General features: G+C 41.3%; 1 protein-coding gene across 1 annotated transcript in view; it reads left to right on the top strand.

The window, feature by feature from the left end:
- Nucleotides 1-10,930: 10,930 nt before the first annotated feature.
- Nucleotides 10,931-15,667, top strand: part of LOC140718759 (protein unc-13 homolog C-like) — a 337,501-nt gene continuing 332,764 nt past the window's right edge. The window contains exon 1 of the mRNA XM_073032872.1: nt 10,931-11,094. Coding sequence (XP_072888973.1) covers nt 11,073-11,094 — 22 coding nt within the window. The 5' untranslated portion in view covers nt 10,931-11,072. The remainder of the gene's footprint in view (nt 11,095-15,667) is intronic.

Raw genomic sequence — 15,667 nt, 5'->3', positions numbered from 1 at the left:
AACTCTGCATTGTCTTAAGACTATTCATTTACCCCCTAGACTTTGATAGAGCTTGGTTTTGATTTATATTTCCACACTTCTGTATATATCATTGCTAACCTGTTTTATATGCATATTTGCATTTTTGATACTGTATTACTTAGTTTACTAATAAACACTTTTAGTTACAGTACCACCAGACTCCAACGTATCATTCCATTTCTGCTGGTTTGGTAACCCAGTCACGGGGTACGTGACAATGCTGTAAAACTATTGTGAAAGGATGGTAGGGTTAACAAAGAAAAGCTTATGAAAGGTTCAAGAAACTAGGTACCGTTAGAGCTCTAGAAAAATACAAGTTTGCTAGGAAGGAGCTTAGGAATGGAATTAGGAGAGCCAGAAGGGGCCATGAGAAGGCCTTGGTGAGCAGGAATAAGGAAAACCCCAAGGCATTCTACAAGTATGTGAAGAGCAAGAGGATGAGCTGTGTGAGAATAGGACCAATCAGGTGCAATAGTGGAAACGTGTGCATAGAGTCAGAGGAGGTAACGGAAGTACTTGATGAATACTTTGCTTCAGTATTCATCAAGGAAAAAGAGCTTAGCAATAGTTTGAATGACAGCGGACAGAAATGCTTGAGCATCTAGACATTAAGAAAGAGGATGTACTAGAGCTTTTGGAAAGTATTAACCATATAACCATATAACAATTACAGCATGGAAACAGGCCATCTCAGCCTTTCTAGTCCTTGCCGAACGCTTACTCTCACCTAGTCCCACTGACCCGCACTCAACCCATAACCCTCCATTCCTTTCCTGTCCATATACCTATCCAATTTTACTTTGAATGACAATACCAAACCTGCCTCTACCACTTCTACTGGAAGTTCGTTTCACATCACTCTGTTCCACACTCTGTTCCACTCTCTGAGTAAAGAAATTCCCCCTCGTGTTACCCTTAAACTTTTGCCCCCAACTCATGTCCTCTTGTTTGAATCTCCCCTACTCTCAATGGAAAAAGCCTATCCACGTCAATTCTATCTATCCCCCTCATAATTTTAAATACCTCTATCAAGTCCCCCCTCAACTTTCTACGCTCCAAAGAATAAAGACCTAACTTGTTCAATCTTTCCCTGAAACTTAGGTATTGAAACCCAGGTAACATTCTAGTAAATCTTCTCTGAACTCTCTCTATTTTCATTGACATCTTGACATCTTTCCTATAATTTGGTGACCAGAACTGTACACAATACTCCAAATTCGGCCTTACCAATGCCTTGTACAATTTTAACATTACATCCCAACTCCTATACTCAATGCTCTGATTTATGAAAGCCAACATACCAAAAGCTTTCTTCACCACCCTATCCACATGAGATTCCACCCTCAGGGAACTATGCACAATTATTCCTAGATCACTCTGTTTTACTGCATTCTTCAATGCCCTACCATTTACCATGTATGTCCTATTTGGATTATTCCTACCAAAATGTAGCACCTCACACTTACCAGCATTAAACTCCATCTGCCATCATTCAGCCCACTCTTCTAACTGGCCTAAATCTCTCTGCAAACTTTGAAAACCTACTTCATTATCTACAACGCCTCCTACTTTAATATCATCTGCATACTTACTGATCCAATTTACAACCCCATCATCCAGATCATTAATGTATATGACAAACAACATTGGACCCAGTACAGATCCCTGAGGCACTCCACTAGTCTCCGGCCTCTGACCTGACAAACAGTTATCCACCATTACTCTCTGGCATCTCCCATCCAGCCACTGTTGAATCCATTTTACTACTTCAATATTAATACCTAACGATTGAACCTTCCTAACTAACCTTCCGTGCGGAACCTTGTCAAAGGCCTTACTGAAGTCCATATAGACAACATCCACTGCTTTACCCTCGTCAACTTTCCTCATAACCTCTTCAAAAAATTCAATAAGATTTGTCAAACATGACCTTCCACGCACAAATCCATGTTGACTGTTCCTAATCAGACCCTGTCTATCCAGATAATTATATATACCATCTCTAAGAATACTTTCCATTAATTTATCCACCACTGACGTCAAACTGACAGGCCTATAATTGCTAGGTTTACTCTTAGAACCCTTTTTAAACAATGGAACCACATGAACAATATGCCAATCCTCTGGCACCATCCCTGTTTCTAATGACGTTTGAAATATTCCTGTCAAAGCCCTTGCTATTTCTACACTAACTTCCCTCAAGGTCCTAGGGAATATCCTGTCAGGATCCGGAGATTTATCCACTCTTATATTCCTTAAAAGCGCCAGTACTTCCTCCTCTTTAATCATCATAGTTTCCATAACTTCCCTACTCGTTTCCCTTACCTTACACACTTACCTTAAGTGAGATAAGCTACTGGGTCTGGATGAGATGTACCCCAGGCTACTGTGGGAAGCGAGGGGGGAGATTGCTGAGCTTCTTGTGATGATCTTTGCATCATCAATGGGGTCGGGTGAGGTTCCAGAGGATTGGAAGGTTGCAAATGTTGTTTAAGAAAGGGAGTAGAGATAACCCAGGAAATTATAGACCAGTGAGTCTGACTTCAGTGGTGGGGCAAGTTGTTGGAGAAGATCCTGAGAGGCAGGATTTATGAGCATTTGGAGAGACATAATCAAATGACCTGGATAAAGAAGTAGAAGGGTGGGTTAGTAAGTTTGCTGATGACACAAAGGTTGCAGGTGTTCTGGATGGTCTGGAGGGTTGTCAGATGTTACAGTGGGACATCGATAGGATGCATAACTGGGCTGAGAAGTGACAGATGGAGTTCAACCCAGATACGTGTGAAGTGGTTCATTTTGGTAGGTCAAATTTGGAGACAAAATATAATTTAATGGTGCGACTCTTGGCAGTGTGGAGAATCTGAGAGAACTTGGGGTCTGAGTCCATAGGACATTTAAAGCTACTCACAGGTTGACAGTTGTTAAGATGGTGTATGGTGTGTTGGCATTCATCAACACCGGGAGTGAGTTCAAGAGTCATAAACTAATGTTACAGCACTGTAAGATCTTGGTCAGACCTCAGTTGAAGTACTGTGTTCAGTTCTGGTCACCTCACTACGGAAATGATGTGGATGCTATAGAGAGAGTGCAGAGGAGATTTACAAGGATGTTGCCTGGATTGGAGAGTGTACCTTATGAGAACGGGTTATATAAGCTTGGCATTTCTTCCTTGGAGCAACAGAGGATGAGAGGTGAGAGGTGTATAAGAAGATGAGGGGTATGATGAGGATGATAGGTATATAAGATGATGAGGGGTATTGATCGTGTGGATAGCCAGAGGCTTTTTCCCAGGGCTGAAACAGCTAACATGAGGGGGCATAGTTTTAAGGTGCTTGCAAATAGATACTGAGGGGATGTTGGGAGTAAGGTTTTCACACAGAGAGTGGTGGGTATGTGGAATGCACTACTGGTGGCAGTGGTGGAAGCGGATACAATAGGTTCTTTTAAGAGACTCCTTGATAGGTACATGGAGCTTAGAAAAATAGAGCGCTATGCACTAGAAAAATTCTGGGCAGTTTCTAGAGTAGGTTACATGATCGGCATAACATTGTGGACCGAAAGGCCTGTAATGTGCTGGATGTTTTATGTTCTATGTTCTAAAATCATAAGTCATAATTTTCCCCAAGGCTGGGGAGTCCAAACTAGAGGACACACAATCAAAACAAATGGGGAAATACTTAAAAGAGACCTGAAAGGTAAGGTCTTAAGGCAGACAGTAGTGAGTACCTGGAATGAGCTGCCAGAAGAGGAGAGAGGTGGTTGAGGCAGGTACAATTGCAACATTTAACATTGAATAGGTCACACAGAGGGGAGGGGCTTGAAGGGTTATGATCTGAACACAGGCAATTGGGTCTAACTGTGAGGATTCTGTGGTTGACATAGTTGGACCAAAGGGCCTGTTCACATGCTGTATTAGACTAATGACATTCTTGTAGGTAGATAAGGTGAGGAGGTGCTGAAGAGGGATCTTAGGGAGCTGGGTAGAATGCTGAATAACATGACCTCCAGGGTAGTAACCTCTGGATTGCTGCTTGTGCCACGCCCCAGTGAAGGTAAGAATAGAATGAGTTGGAAGGTGAATGCATGGCTGTGCAACTGCAGTAGGGGGAAAGGGGGTAAGATTGATAGATCATTGGGATTTCTTTCTTGGAAGGTACAACCTGTGCAAAAGGGACAGGTTTCACTTAAATCTGAAGAGGACCAATACCCTGCTGGGCAGGTTTGCTAGAGTTGATCGGGGGGTTTGAACTAATTTGGCAGAGGAATGGAAACCAGAGTGATAGTGCTGAGGATGAGGTAGTTGGTGCAGTGAGGAGAGGCTGATGATAGGGCAATATTGCAGTGAACAGGATGAGTGGCAATGTAAAAGGCAGATAGAATCAGAAAGGGTGAATACAGGACTGAAGGTGTTATATTTGAATGTTCACAGTAACAAAATAAGGTAGATGAACTTGTAACACAGTTACAAATTGGTATGTATGATGTTATAGGGTCACTGAATCATGTCTAAAAGAAGACTATAGCTGGGAGCTTAACATCCAAGGATACACATTGTATTAAAAGGGCAGCTAGGTAGGCAGAGGGGTGGTGTGGCTCTGTTGTAAAATATGAAATCAAATCATTAGAAAAAGGTGACATAGGATTGGAAGGTGTTGAATCATTATAGATAGAGTTAAGGAACTGCAAGGGTAAAAGGACCCTGATGGGAGTTGTATACAGACTACCAAATTATAGATATAGAAAATGTGTACTAAAAGGGCAATGTTACTATAGACATGGGGGACTTCAATATTCAGGTTGATTGGGAAAATCAGGTTGGTGCTGGATCCCAGGAGCGGGATTTTCTAGAATGTCCGAGATGGCTTTTTAGAGCAGCTTGTGGTTGAGCCCACTAGGGGATCAGCTATTCTGGATTGAGTGTTGTGCAATGAACCAGAATTGTTTAGAGAGCTTAAGGTAGAAGAACCCTAAGGGGAAAATGATGGCAATACAATCAAATTCACTCTGAAATTTGAGAAGAAGCTAAAGTCAGATGTGTCACTATTACAGTGGAATAAAGAGAATTACAGAGTCATGAGAGAGGAGTTGGCTAGAACTGATTGGAAAAGAACACTGGCAGGGATGATGGCAGAGCAGCAATGGCTGGAATTTCTGGAAACAGTTCAGAAGGCACAGGATATATACATCCCAAAGAGGAAGAAGTATTCTGAAGTAAAGATAACACAACCATGGCTAACGGGAGAAATCAAAACCAATATAAAAGCCAAAGAGAGGGTATATAATAGAGCAAAAATTAATGGGAAGTTAGAGGATTGGGAAGCTTTTAATAACCAACAGAGTGCATCTAAAAAGTCATTAAGAAGGAAAAGATGGAATATGAAAATAAGCGAGCCGATAATATTAAAGAGGATACCAGAAGTTTCTTCAGATACATAAATTGTAAAAGAGAGATGAGATTAGATATCCGACTACTGGAAAATGCTGTTGGAGAGGTGGTAATGTGGGACAAGGAAATGGCAAATTAATTGAACAAGTATTTTGCATCGGTCTTCACTGTGGAAGACACTTGCTGGAAGGTCAAGGGTCTTGGGGGTAAGAAATGTGTGGTTGCCATTATTAAGGAGCAGGTTCTTGCGAAACTGAAAGGTTTGAAGGTAGGCAAGATGGTGTGCTCCACAGGGTTCTGAAAAGGGTAGCTGAAAAGATTGTGGAGGCACTAGTAATGATCTTTCAAGAATGACTAGGTTCTGGAATCATTCTGGAGACTGGAAAATTACAAATATCACTGCACTCTTCAAGAAGGGAAAGAGGCAGAAGAAAGGAAATTATAAACCAGTTAGTCTGACCTCAATGGTTGAGAAGAAGTTGGAATCGATTATTAAGGATGAGGTGTCAGGGTACTTGAAGGCACATCATAAAAAAGACTGTAGTCAGCATGGTTTCCTCAAGAGAAAATCTTGCCTAACGAATAAGAGGAATAGACAGAGTGGATAGCCAGCACCTCTTCCCCAGGGCACCACTGCTCAGTACAAGAGGACATAGCTTTAAGGTAAGGGGAGGGATGTTCAAGGGGGATATTAGAGGAAGATTTTTCACTCAGAGAGTGGTTGGTGTGTGGAATGCACTGCCTGAGTCAGTGGTGGAGGCAGATACACTAGTGAAGTTTAAGAAACTACTAGACAGGTATATGGAGGAATTTAAAGTGGGTGGTTATATGGGAGGCAGGGTTTGAGGGTCGGCACAACATTGTGGGCCGAAGGGCCTGTAATGTGCTGTACTATTCTATGTTCTATGTTCTAAATCTGTTGGAATTCTTTGAAGAAATAACAAACAGGATAGACAAAGGGGAATCGATGGATGTTGTGTACTTGGATTTTCAGAAGGCCTTTGACAAAGTGCAACACATGAAGCTGCTAACAAGTTAATAGCTCATGGTATTACAGGAAAGATACTAGTGTAGGGTAACATAATTGGTGGAAATGTATTAATTAACAATCACTGATATTGAGTTGGGTTCACTTTAAGAGGCTGATCTGATGTAGTTATATAATTCCATGAAGTTCAGTTACTGTGCTTTATGCTCAGGTTTTGGAGTACAATAAATGAATTGTTACAATTTTTCTTAAACAAAACTGTTCACATTGTTTTATTTGTGAAAACCTAATTTGGTGACCCTGATGCTTTAGGACAATTCCAGAGTTTTTGAACATGTCAGCCAGTGTTGTCGCTTTAAAACTGCTGGAGTTTTGGGAGCAAAATGCTGTTGCTTGTTTGCACCAAGTCAAGACCCAATTCACGCTGTAAGAAATTACCATTGACACCAAATATTTCTATGTAGTAGCGTCGTTCAGCAGCTCCACGGTCGCAAGAGTGGTGAGTCTACTTGAATACCCACCCGAAGAGGATAAATACCAATCACTGAAAACTCACCTTTAAAAGACTTTTGGACTATTGGAGTCTGTGCACCAAACAGTTGCTCTCCTTAACCAGTTTTGGCACTGCTAGGCCTTTGGAGCTAATGGATCACATGCTTTCTCTCCTGGGAAATCACCATCCTTGTTTTATTTTTAAAGAACTCCTCATACTGCACATCGCTGATAAAGTTTGCATAGCCATCACTAATGCATCCAGGAAGGACTATAGGGAACTTGGTAAAATGGCTGATAGTAAGAATCAGAATCAGGTTTATTATCACTGGCATGTGTCGTGAAATTTGTTAACTTAGCAGCAGCAGTTCAATGCAATACATAATATAGAAGAAAACAAATAAAATAAAATAATAATAATAATAATAATAATAAATAAATAAATTACAGTATATGTATAGTGAATAGATTATAAATTGTGCAAAAACCACATATATATTTTAATAAGTGAGGTAGTGTCCAAGGGTTCAATGTCCAGATAGGAATCAGATAAGCAGAGGGGAAGAAGCTGTTTCTGAATCACTGTGCTTTCTGTACCTCCTATCTGATGGTAACATTGAGAAAAGGGTATGCCCTGGGTGCTGCAGGTCCTTAATAATGGACGCTACCTTTCTGAGACACCGCTCCTCGAAGATGTCCTGGTACATCTTCAGGATGGAGCCGACTAAATTTACAACCCTCTGCAGCTTCTTTTGTTCCTGTGCACTAGCCCCACCACCCATACCAGACAGTGATGCAGCCTGTCAGAATGCTCTACATGGTACATCTATAGAAATTTTTGAGTGTATTTGTTGACATACAAAATCCCTTCAAAGTCCTAATGAAGTATAGTCACTGTCTTGCCTTCTTTATAACTGCATCGATATGTTGGGACCAGGTTAGATCCTCAGAGATCTTGATACCCAGGAATTTGAAACTGCTCATTCCCTCCACTTCCGATCCCTCTATGAGGATTGGTATGTGTTCCTTCATCTTACCCTTCCTGAAGTCCACCATCAGCTCTTTCGTCTTACTGACATTGAGTGCCAGGTTTTTGCTGTGACACCACTCCACTAGTTGGCATGTCTTGTTCCTATATGCCCTCTCCTCACCATCTGAGATTCTACCAATAATGGTTGTATCATCAGCAAATTTATAGATGGTATTTGAGCTATGCCTAGCCATACAGTCATGAGTATAGAGTAAGAGTAGAAGAGTGAGCTCATCACACACCCCTGAGGTACACTAGTGTTGATCGTTGGTGAGGAGGAAATGCTATCACTAATCCATACAGTTTGTGGTCTTTCAGTTAGAAGTTGAGGATCCAATTGCAGAGGGAGGTACAGAGGCCCAGGTTCTGCAACTTCTCAATCAGGATTATGGGAGTGATGGTATTAAATGCTGAGCTATAGTCGATGAACAGCATCTAGATGTAAGTGTTTGTGTTGTCCAGGTGGTCTAAAGCCGTGTGAAGAGCCATTGAGATTGCATCTGCCGTTGACCTATTGTGGCAATAGGCAAACTGCGATGTGTCCAGGTCCTTGCTGAGTCAGGAGTTCAGTCTAGTCATGACCAACCAGCATTTCAACACTGTTGATGTGAGTGCTACCAGGCGATAATCATTAAGGCAGCTCACATTATTTTTCTTAAGCACTGGTATAATTGTTGCCTTTTTGAAGCAAGTCTGTATCAGTGAGAGGCTGAAAATGTCCTTGAATGCTCCTGCCAGTTGGTTGACACCCTGGTTAGCCTCTCAACAGCATTCTACTCTCCTCAGTAAATTCAATCCCTACCTCCCATTATGGCATACAGCACTTTTGCATTCCAGTTGACCTCGTTTGTTTTTGTCCGCCATGATGAACACCACTATCCTCTTAGGCCCCCTTACAATGGCCCGTTCTGCATTTTGGAATGGAAAAAATAATAATTTTTATCATAGGTAAGAGGGGTAAACCTGCAAGTATTTCTGTAGATTGCCTTAGACTGGCCCACCAAGATTTGGAGGATTCCGCTACCATGTTCCTGCCGTCACGACATGACCATGAGCATGTCAACTCACGTTTGGGCAAGCCAGAGGCGCCTACTGTTCCTCCACCCTTGGAACACAGGACCCGAGCCGGGTGGCTCTTCTGAGCTCTGGACAGGCTCACCATGCTGGTTCTAGTAAATTCTGGGAGGGCCTGTGCAGGGTAACATAAGTGGTGGAAATGTACATAATTCACAACCAGTGACAATGAACTGGGGTTTCACTTTAAGAGGCTGGTCTGACGTGATGATGTAATTACATGAAGTTCAGTTACCATGCATTGTGTTCAGGTTTTGGAGTACAATAAATGAGTTTGTTACATTTTTTCTTAAACGTAAAATGCTTCAAGTCATTTTATTTGTGTATACATACATTGGTATGGACAAAGCAGTGGTCGATTGGCAGGAGGCAAACAGTGGAAATAAAGGGAGCCCTTTTTGGTTGGCTGCCAGTGACTAGTGGTGCCTCACAGGAGTTTGTCATGGGACCGTTTCTTTTTCTGTTATACGTCAATGACTTGGATAATTAATTGATGGCTTTGTTGCAAAGTTTGCAAACAAAATGAAGACAGGTGGAGGGAAGGTAGTTTTGAGGAAGTAGAGAGGCTATAGAAGGACTTGGATTAGGAGAATGGGCAAAGAAGTGGCAGATGGAATACAGTATTGGGTAGTGTATGGTCATACATTTTGGTATAAGAAATAAAAGGGTAGACTTTTTTCTAAATAGAGAGAAAATTCAAAAATTTGAGGCACGGAAGGACTTGGGAGTCCTTGTGCAGGATTCCCTAAAGGTTAATTTGCAAGTTGATTTTGTGGTGAGGAGGGCAAATGTGTTAGCATTCATTTCAAGAGGACAAGAATGTAAAAGTAAGGATGTCATGATGAGGATTTATGAAGCGCTGGTGAGGCCTCACTTGGAGTACTGTGAGCAGTTTTGGGCCCCTTAATTTAGAAAGAATGCACTGACACTTGACAGGGTTCAAAGGAGGTTCATGAAAATGATTCCAGGATTGAATGGCTTGTCACATGAAGAGCTTTTGATGGCTCTGGACCTGTATTCTCTGGAATTCAGAATAATAAAGGATGACCTAATTGAAACCTATCAAATGCTGAAAAGCTTCAATAGAGTGGATGTGGAAAGGATGTTTCCCATGGTGGGAGAGTCTTGGGCCAGAGGACACAGGCTCAGAATTGTTGGTTGTCCTTTTAGAATGGAGATGAGGAGGAAATTCTTTAGCCAAAGAGTGGTGAATTTGTTGCCACTCTTGGCTGTGGATGCTAAGTCTTTACATATATTTAAGGCAGAGGTTGATAGATTCTTGATTGGTCAGGGCATGAAGGGATACGGAGAGAAGGCAGGAGATTAGGGCTGAGAGGGAAAATGGATCAGCTATGGTGAAATGGTAGAGCAGACTCAATGGGCCAAATGTCCTAATTCTGCTCCTATGTCTTATGGTCTTATGGCTCCAAATAACATACCCATTTTGATAAGGAAAATGTGAAAGAAGTAAACTGTGTATACTTGCTGTCTGACAATTGAAATCAGCTATATTTACAGTTATTTAGTTTAAAAATTGTATTTTTAGCCTTCATGCTGCTCACCATGGGCTAGAACATTAATGGCACTAAATAAGTTTTCACAGAGAGCCATAAGTCTAATGACTTCCTAAGCTTAGTGTCTGCCAGGGGCAACAGTTCTCCTGACATCTCATTTGTCTCAGTTTTAAGTAATTGTTAAAAAAAACTAGAAGAATATTTTGTTTTCAAGGCTACACAATACAGTTAAGCAAAGGCATAATCTTCTGCAAAAGGTTGTTAATTTCTCTGATATCACTTTAATTATATGATGAATTATTTCTGAAAGGTGTTAAGTCAATAAAACAAAGTTTCTAAATAAGAAAAGAGGGGTTTATGAAGTAGTGTTCATTGTTGAACTGTACTCTTGATTTACTTTCTTTTTAATTTGTGTGCAGTGAGTGCCATAATTCCACTGATAGAATAAAGGTTAGAGTCTGGGATGAAGATGATGACATCAAGTCTCGAGTTAAACAACATTTCAAAAAGGAATCAGATGACTTTCTTGGACAAACAATTATTGAAGTCCGAACATTGAGCAGTGAGATGGATGTCTGGTACAACTTGGGTATGTATTGTTTAATGCTGGCTATTTCTGGGGTACATTAATGAGTTTGTTTAATAGAAAACTGGAATATAATGTGTATAAATGATATTGAACAGGGTGTAAACAAGCATTTTTCTTCCTTTTCATGTGATGGTGCAGTAGGAGTGTGTTCTCTGGCAAGACTACAGTCTTGTACAGGTAGACCACCCAGGTAGATAGGGTGGTTAAGAAAGCTTATGGGGTGTTAGCTTTCATAAGTCGAGGGATAGAGTTTAAGAGATGTGATGTAATGATGCAGCTCTATAAAACACTGGTTAGGCCACACTTGGAGTACTGTGTCCAGTTCTGGTCGCCTCACTATAGGAAGGATGTGGAAGCATTGGAAAGGGTACAGAGGAGATCTACCAAGATGCTGCCTGGTTTAGAGAGTATGGATTATGATCAGAGATTAAGGGAGCTAGGGCTTTACTCTTTGGAGAGAAGGAGGATGAGAGGAGACATGATAGAGGTGTACAAGATATTAAAAGGAGTAGATAGAGTGGACAGCCAGCGCCTCTTCCCCAGGGCACCACTGCTCAATACAAGAGGACATGGCTTTAAGGTAAGGGGAGGGAAGTTCAAGGGGGATATTAGAGGAAGGTTTTTCACTCAGAGAGTGGTTGGTGTGTGGAATGCACTGCCTGAGTCAGTGGTGGAGGCAGATACACTAGTGAAGTTTAAGAGAGTACTGGACAGGTATATGGAGGAATTTAAGGTGGGGGGTTATATGGGAGGCAGGGTTTGAGGGTCGGCACAACATTGTGGGCCGAAGTGCCTGTAATGTGCTGTACTATTCTATGTTCTGTGTTCTAATTGTTCTTGAACTGAGTGCCTTGGCCATTTCATGAACAGATAATTGTCAACCATTATCTTTTGTCAACCATAAGAAGAAATTGTTCTCAAATGGCAGCGGTAATCAACCGTAGGTGTAAAGAGAAGTTAATGACTGCATGAAAGCCAAGGAAAGGGCATATGAGTTAGCAAAAATGGGTGGGAAGTTGGATGATTGGGAAGCTTTTAAAATACAACTGAAACACCCTGGTTTCCTCAGCTGCATAAGTCTAGGGAAGACAATCTCTGGCCCCACCAAACTTGTGAGATTGAGGTGTGAGCCCACCGCAAACCCTCTGTATGTGTAGGTGCTGTGTAGTTCACTACCCTGTTAAAATGAGTGCCATGAAATAACAGACAGTACACTGTATACAATTAAAAGATTTATCTTTATAATTCTTAATTTGACTAAAGGGTTAGTAAAGAAAACAAAAAGAAAAGGGCCATTTTAATGAAACAGTTTAATGTGCACAAGTTGCAGCTCACGGTTTCCCCAGGACACCGATCCTCAATCAATCTTACCCTGGGCTTTGTCGAATCACGGTCCTGCTCCAGGTCAGATCCTACGACCTCTTCTCCCCTGTGTCTTCTCTCTTCGTCCTCTTGAACCAAAAGAAAACCCCGAGCCCAACCTTAGCATCCGTCACCAGAGAAACCTGCCCTTCCTAACTGGATGGCACACATTTCTCATCTCTTACCTTCAACAATGACCCAAGCATAAGCTGAAATCAAGCAGCTCACATAGATTAGCACAAAGCGAAATACATATACATAACAGTAAAAAATATGAATGAGGACATTACACAGCAAAAAGCAACTAAAAGTAGGGAAAGATGAAATATGAGGACAAACTATCCAATAATATAAAGCAGGTTACTAAAAGTTACTTCAGTTACATAAAGAGTAAAAGTGAAGTGAGAGTTGATATTGAACCACTGGAAAATGATGCTGTTGAGGTAGTAATGGGGGACAAAGTAATGGCAGATGAACCTAATAGGTGCGTTGTGTCAGTCTTCATTATGGAAGACACTAGCAGTGTGCCACAGGACCATGAATGTCAGGGAGCAGAAATAAGTGCTATTGCTATTATAAAGGAAAAAGTGTTAGGCAAATTCAAAGGTCTGAAGGTGGATAAGTCACCTGGACCAGATGGACTACATCCCAGAGTCCTGAGAGAGGTTGCTGAAGAGATAACAGATGCATCGGTCATGATCTGTCAAGAACCACTTGATTTTGGTATGGTTACGTCGGACTGGAAAATTGCAAATATCACCACACTCTTTAAGAAGGAAGGAACACAAAAGAGAGGAAATTATAGGGTAGTTACTCTAACCTCAGTGGTTGGGAAAGTTGGAGTCCATTATTAACGACGAGGTTTCGGGATACTTGGAGACTAATGATAAAATAAGCCAAAGTCAGTATGGTTTCTGTAAAGGGAAATCTTGCCTGACAAGTCTGTTAGAGATCTTTGAGGAAGTAATAAGCAGGGTGCTCAAAGGAGAGGCAGTGGACATCATTTACTTGGACTTTCAGAAGACATTTGATAAGGTGCCATGCATGAGGCTGCTTAACAAGATAAAATCCTACGGCATTAGAGGGAAGGTACTGGCATGGATAGAAGAGTGGCTGACAAGCAGGAGGCAGCAACTGGGAATTAAGGGGGACTTTTCTGGTTGGCTGCCAGTAACTAGTGATGTTCCTCGGGGGTCAGTGTTTGGACTGCTGTTTTTCACATTGTTTGTCAATAGTTTAGATAATGGAATTGATGGTTTTGTGGCAAAGGTTGCAGATGAACCGAAGATAAATGGAGTGTAGGTAGTGCTGAGGAAGGAATGCAATTGCAGAAGGTCTTAGACAAATTGGAAAAATGGGCAAAAATGTGGCAGATGGAATATAGTGTTGGAAAATGTATGATAATACATTTTGGTAAATGGGACAACAGTGCAGACAATTACCTAAATGGACAGAAGGGTCAAAAATCAGAGGTGCAGAGGGACTTAGGCATCCTTGTGCAAGACACCCGGAAGGTTAGTTTACAGGTTGAGTCTGTGGTAAAGAAGGCAAATGCAATGTTGGCATTTCTTTCAAGGGGAATGGAGTATAAAAACAAGGAGATAATGCTGAGGTTTTATAAGACACTAGTCAGGCCACACTGGAGTATTGTCAACAGTTTAGAGCTCATAACTCAGAAAGGATGTGTATCATTGGAGAGAGTCCAGAGGAGGTTCACAAGGATGATTCTGGGAATGAAGGGGTTAATATATGAGGATTGTTTAGCAGTTTGGGCCTGAACTCACTGGAATTTAGAAGAATGCAGGGTGGGGGTTGGGAGGTCTCATTGAAACCTACCGAATGCTGAAAGGACTAGACAGGGTAGATGAGGAGAGAATGTTTTCTATGGTGAGGGTATTCAGAACTAGAGGGCACAATCTCAAAATTGGGGGGTAACTTCTTAGAACAGAAGTAAAGAGGAATTTTTTTCAGTCTGAGAGTAGTGAATCTGTGGAACACTCTACCATAGACTGTGGTGGAGGCCAGGTCCGTGGGTATATTAAAGGCAGAATTTGATAGTTTCCTGATTGGTCAGAGCACTGAAGGATATGGTAAGAAGGCAGGTGTATGGTGTTGAATGCAATCCGGGATCAGTCATGATAGAATGGTGGAGCAGACTCAATGGGCTGAATGGCGTAATTATGTTCCTATATCTTATGGTTTAACTGTACTGACTGCTCAGGTACATGATCCTGCTAAATGACTGGACAGGTGGAGAATAATGTGGAAAATTGAGACTTTACTTACGTTATTAAGAACACTAGAAAATACTAATCTTTTCATATTGTGTACATTAATGTATAGTGCAGAGGTACGTTCATGTGGTGATTCAAGAAATGGAGGTAGGTATAACAAGAGATCAGGAAGAAGAATGTTAACTTGGGCTTTATTCTTAATTATACTTTATTCATATGCATAAGTGGAATGAATTATTCTGTAAAAGGACAGAATTTTACTCAGATCACACTTAGTTTACTTACTTTTGGCTTCCTTACCAAAGAAAAGATATATGTATGGGAGAATTAAGGTACATTGATTCATTAAATAGATCCCCAGGGTGAAGGACTTGCTTTGGAAGGGGAGATCAGCTGGTTCATATATGACTCTAAGCCCCTACCAGCCTGCAGTGATAGCCTTTTGATTGATGATACTTCCAAGTCCTTCTATTTCAGTGCCAATTAGCACAATTGAAATATTTATAAGCATAAAAATATTTGAGAATAATTGATCTTTTATACTTATATACTTTAAAACAATTAACTTGTGTACCATAGAACCATAGAACATTACAACACCTTCTTGGCTGTGCCGAACCATTTTTCTGCCTAGTCCCACTGACATTCACCTGGACCATATCCCTCCATACCCCTCTCATCCATGTACCTGTCCAAGTTTTTCTGAAATATTAAAAGTGAGCCCACATTTAGCACTTCATCTGGCAGCTCATTCCACACTCCCACCACTCTCTGTGTGAAGAAGCCCCCCCCCCCCCCCCCATGTTCCCTTTAAACTTTCCCCCTTTCACACTTAACCCATGTCCTCTGGTCTTTTTCTTTTCCCTAGCCTCAGTGGAAAAAGCCTGCTTGCATTCACTCTGTCTATACCCATCATAATTTTATATACCTCTATCAAATCTCCCCTCATTCTTCTATGCTCAAGGGAATAAAGTCCT

Source organism: Hemitrygon akajei, chromosome 30 (genome assembly GCF_048418815.1).
Source record: "Hemitrygon akajei chromosome 30, sHemAka1.3, whole genome shotgun sequence".
Lineage (NCBI taxonomy): Eukaryota > Metazoa > Chordata > Chondrichthyes > Myliobatiformes > Dasyatidae > Hemitrygon > Hemitrygon akajei.
This window is presented reverse-complemented; position numbering and strand designations above follow the sequence as displayed.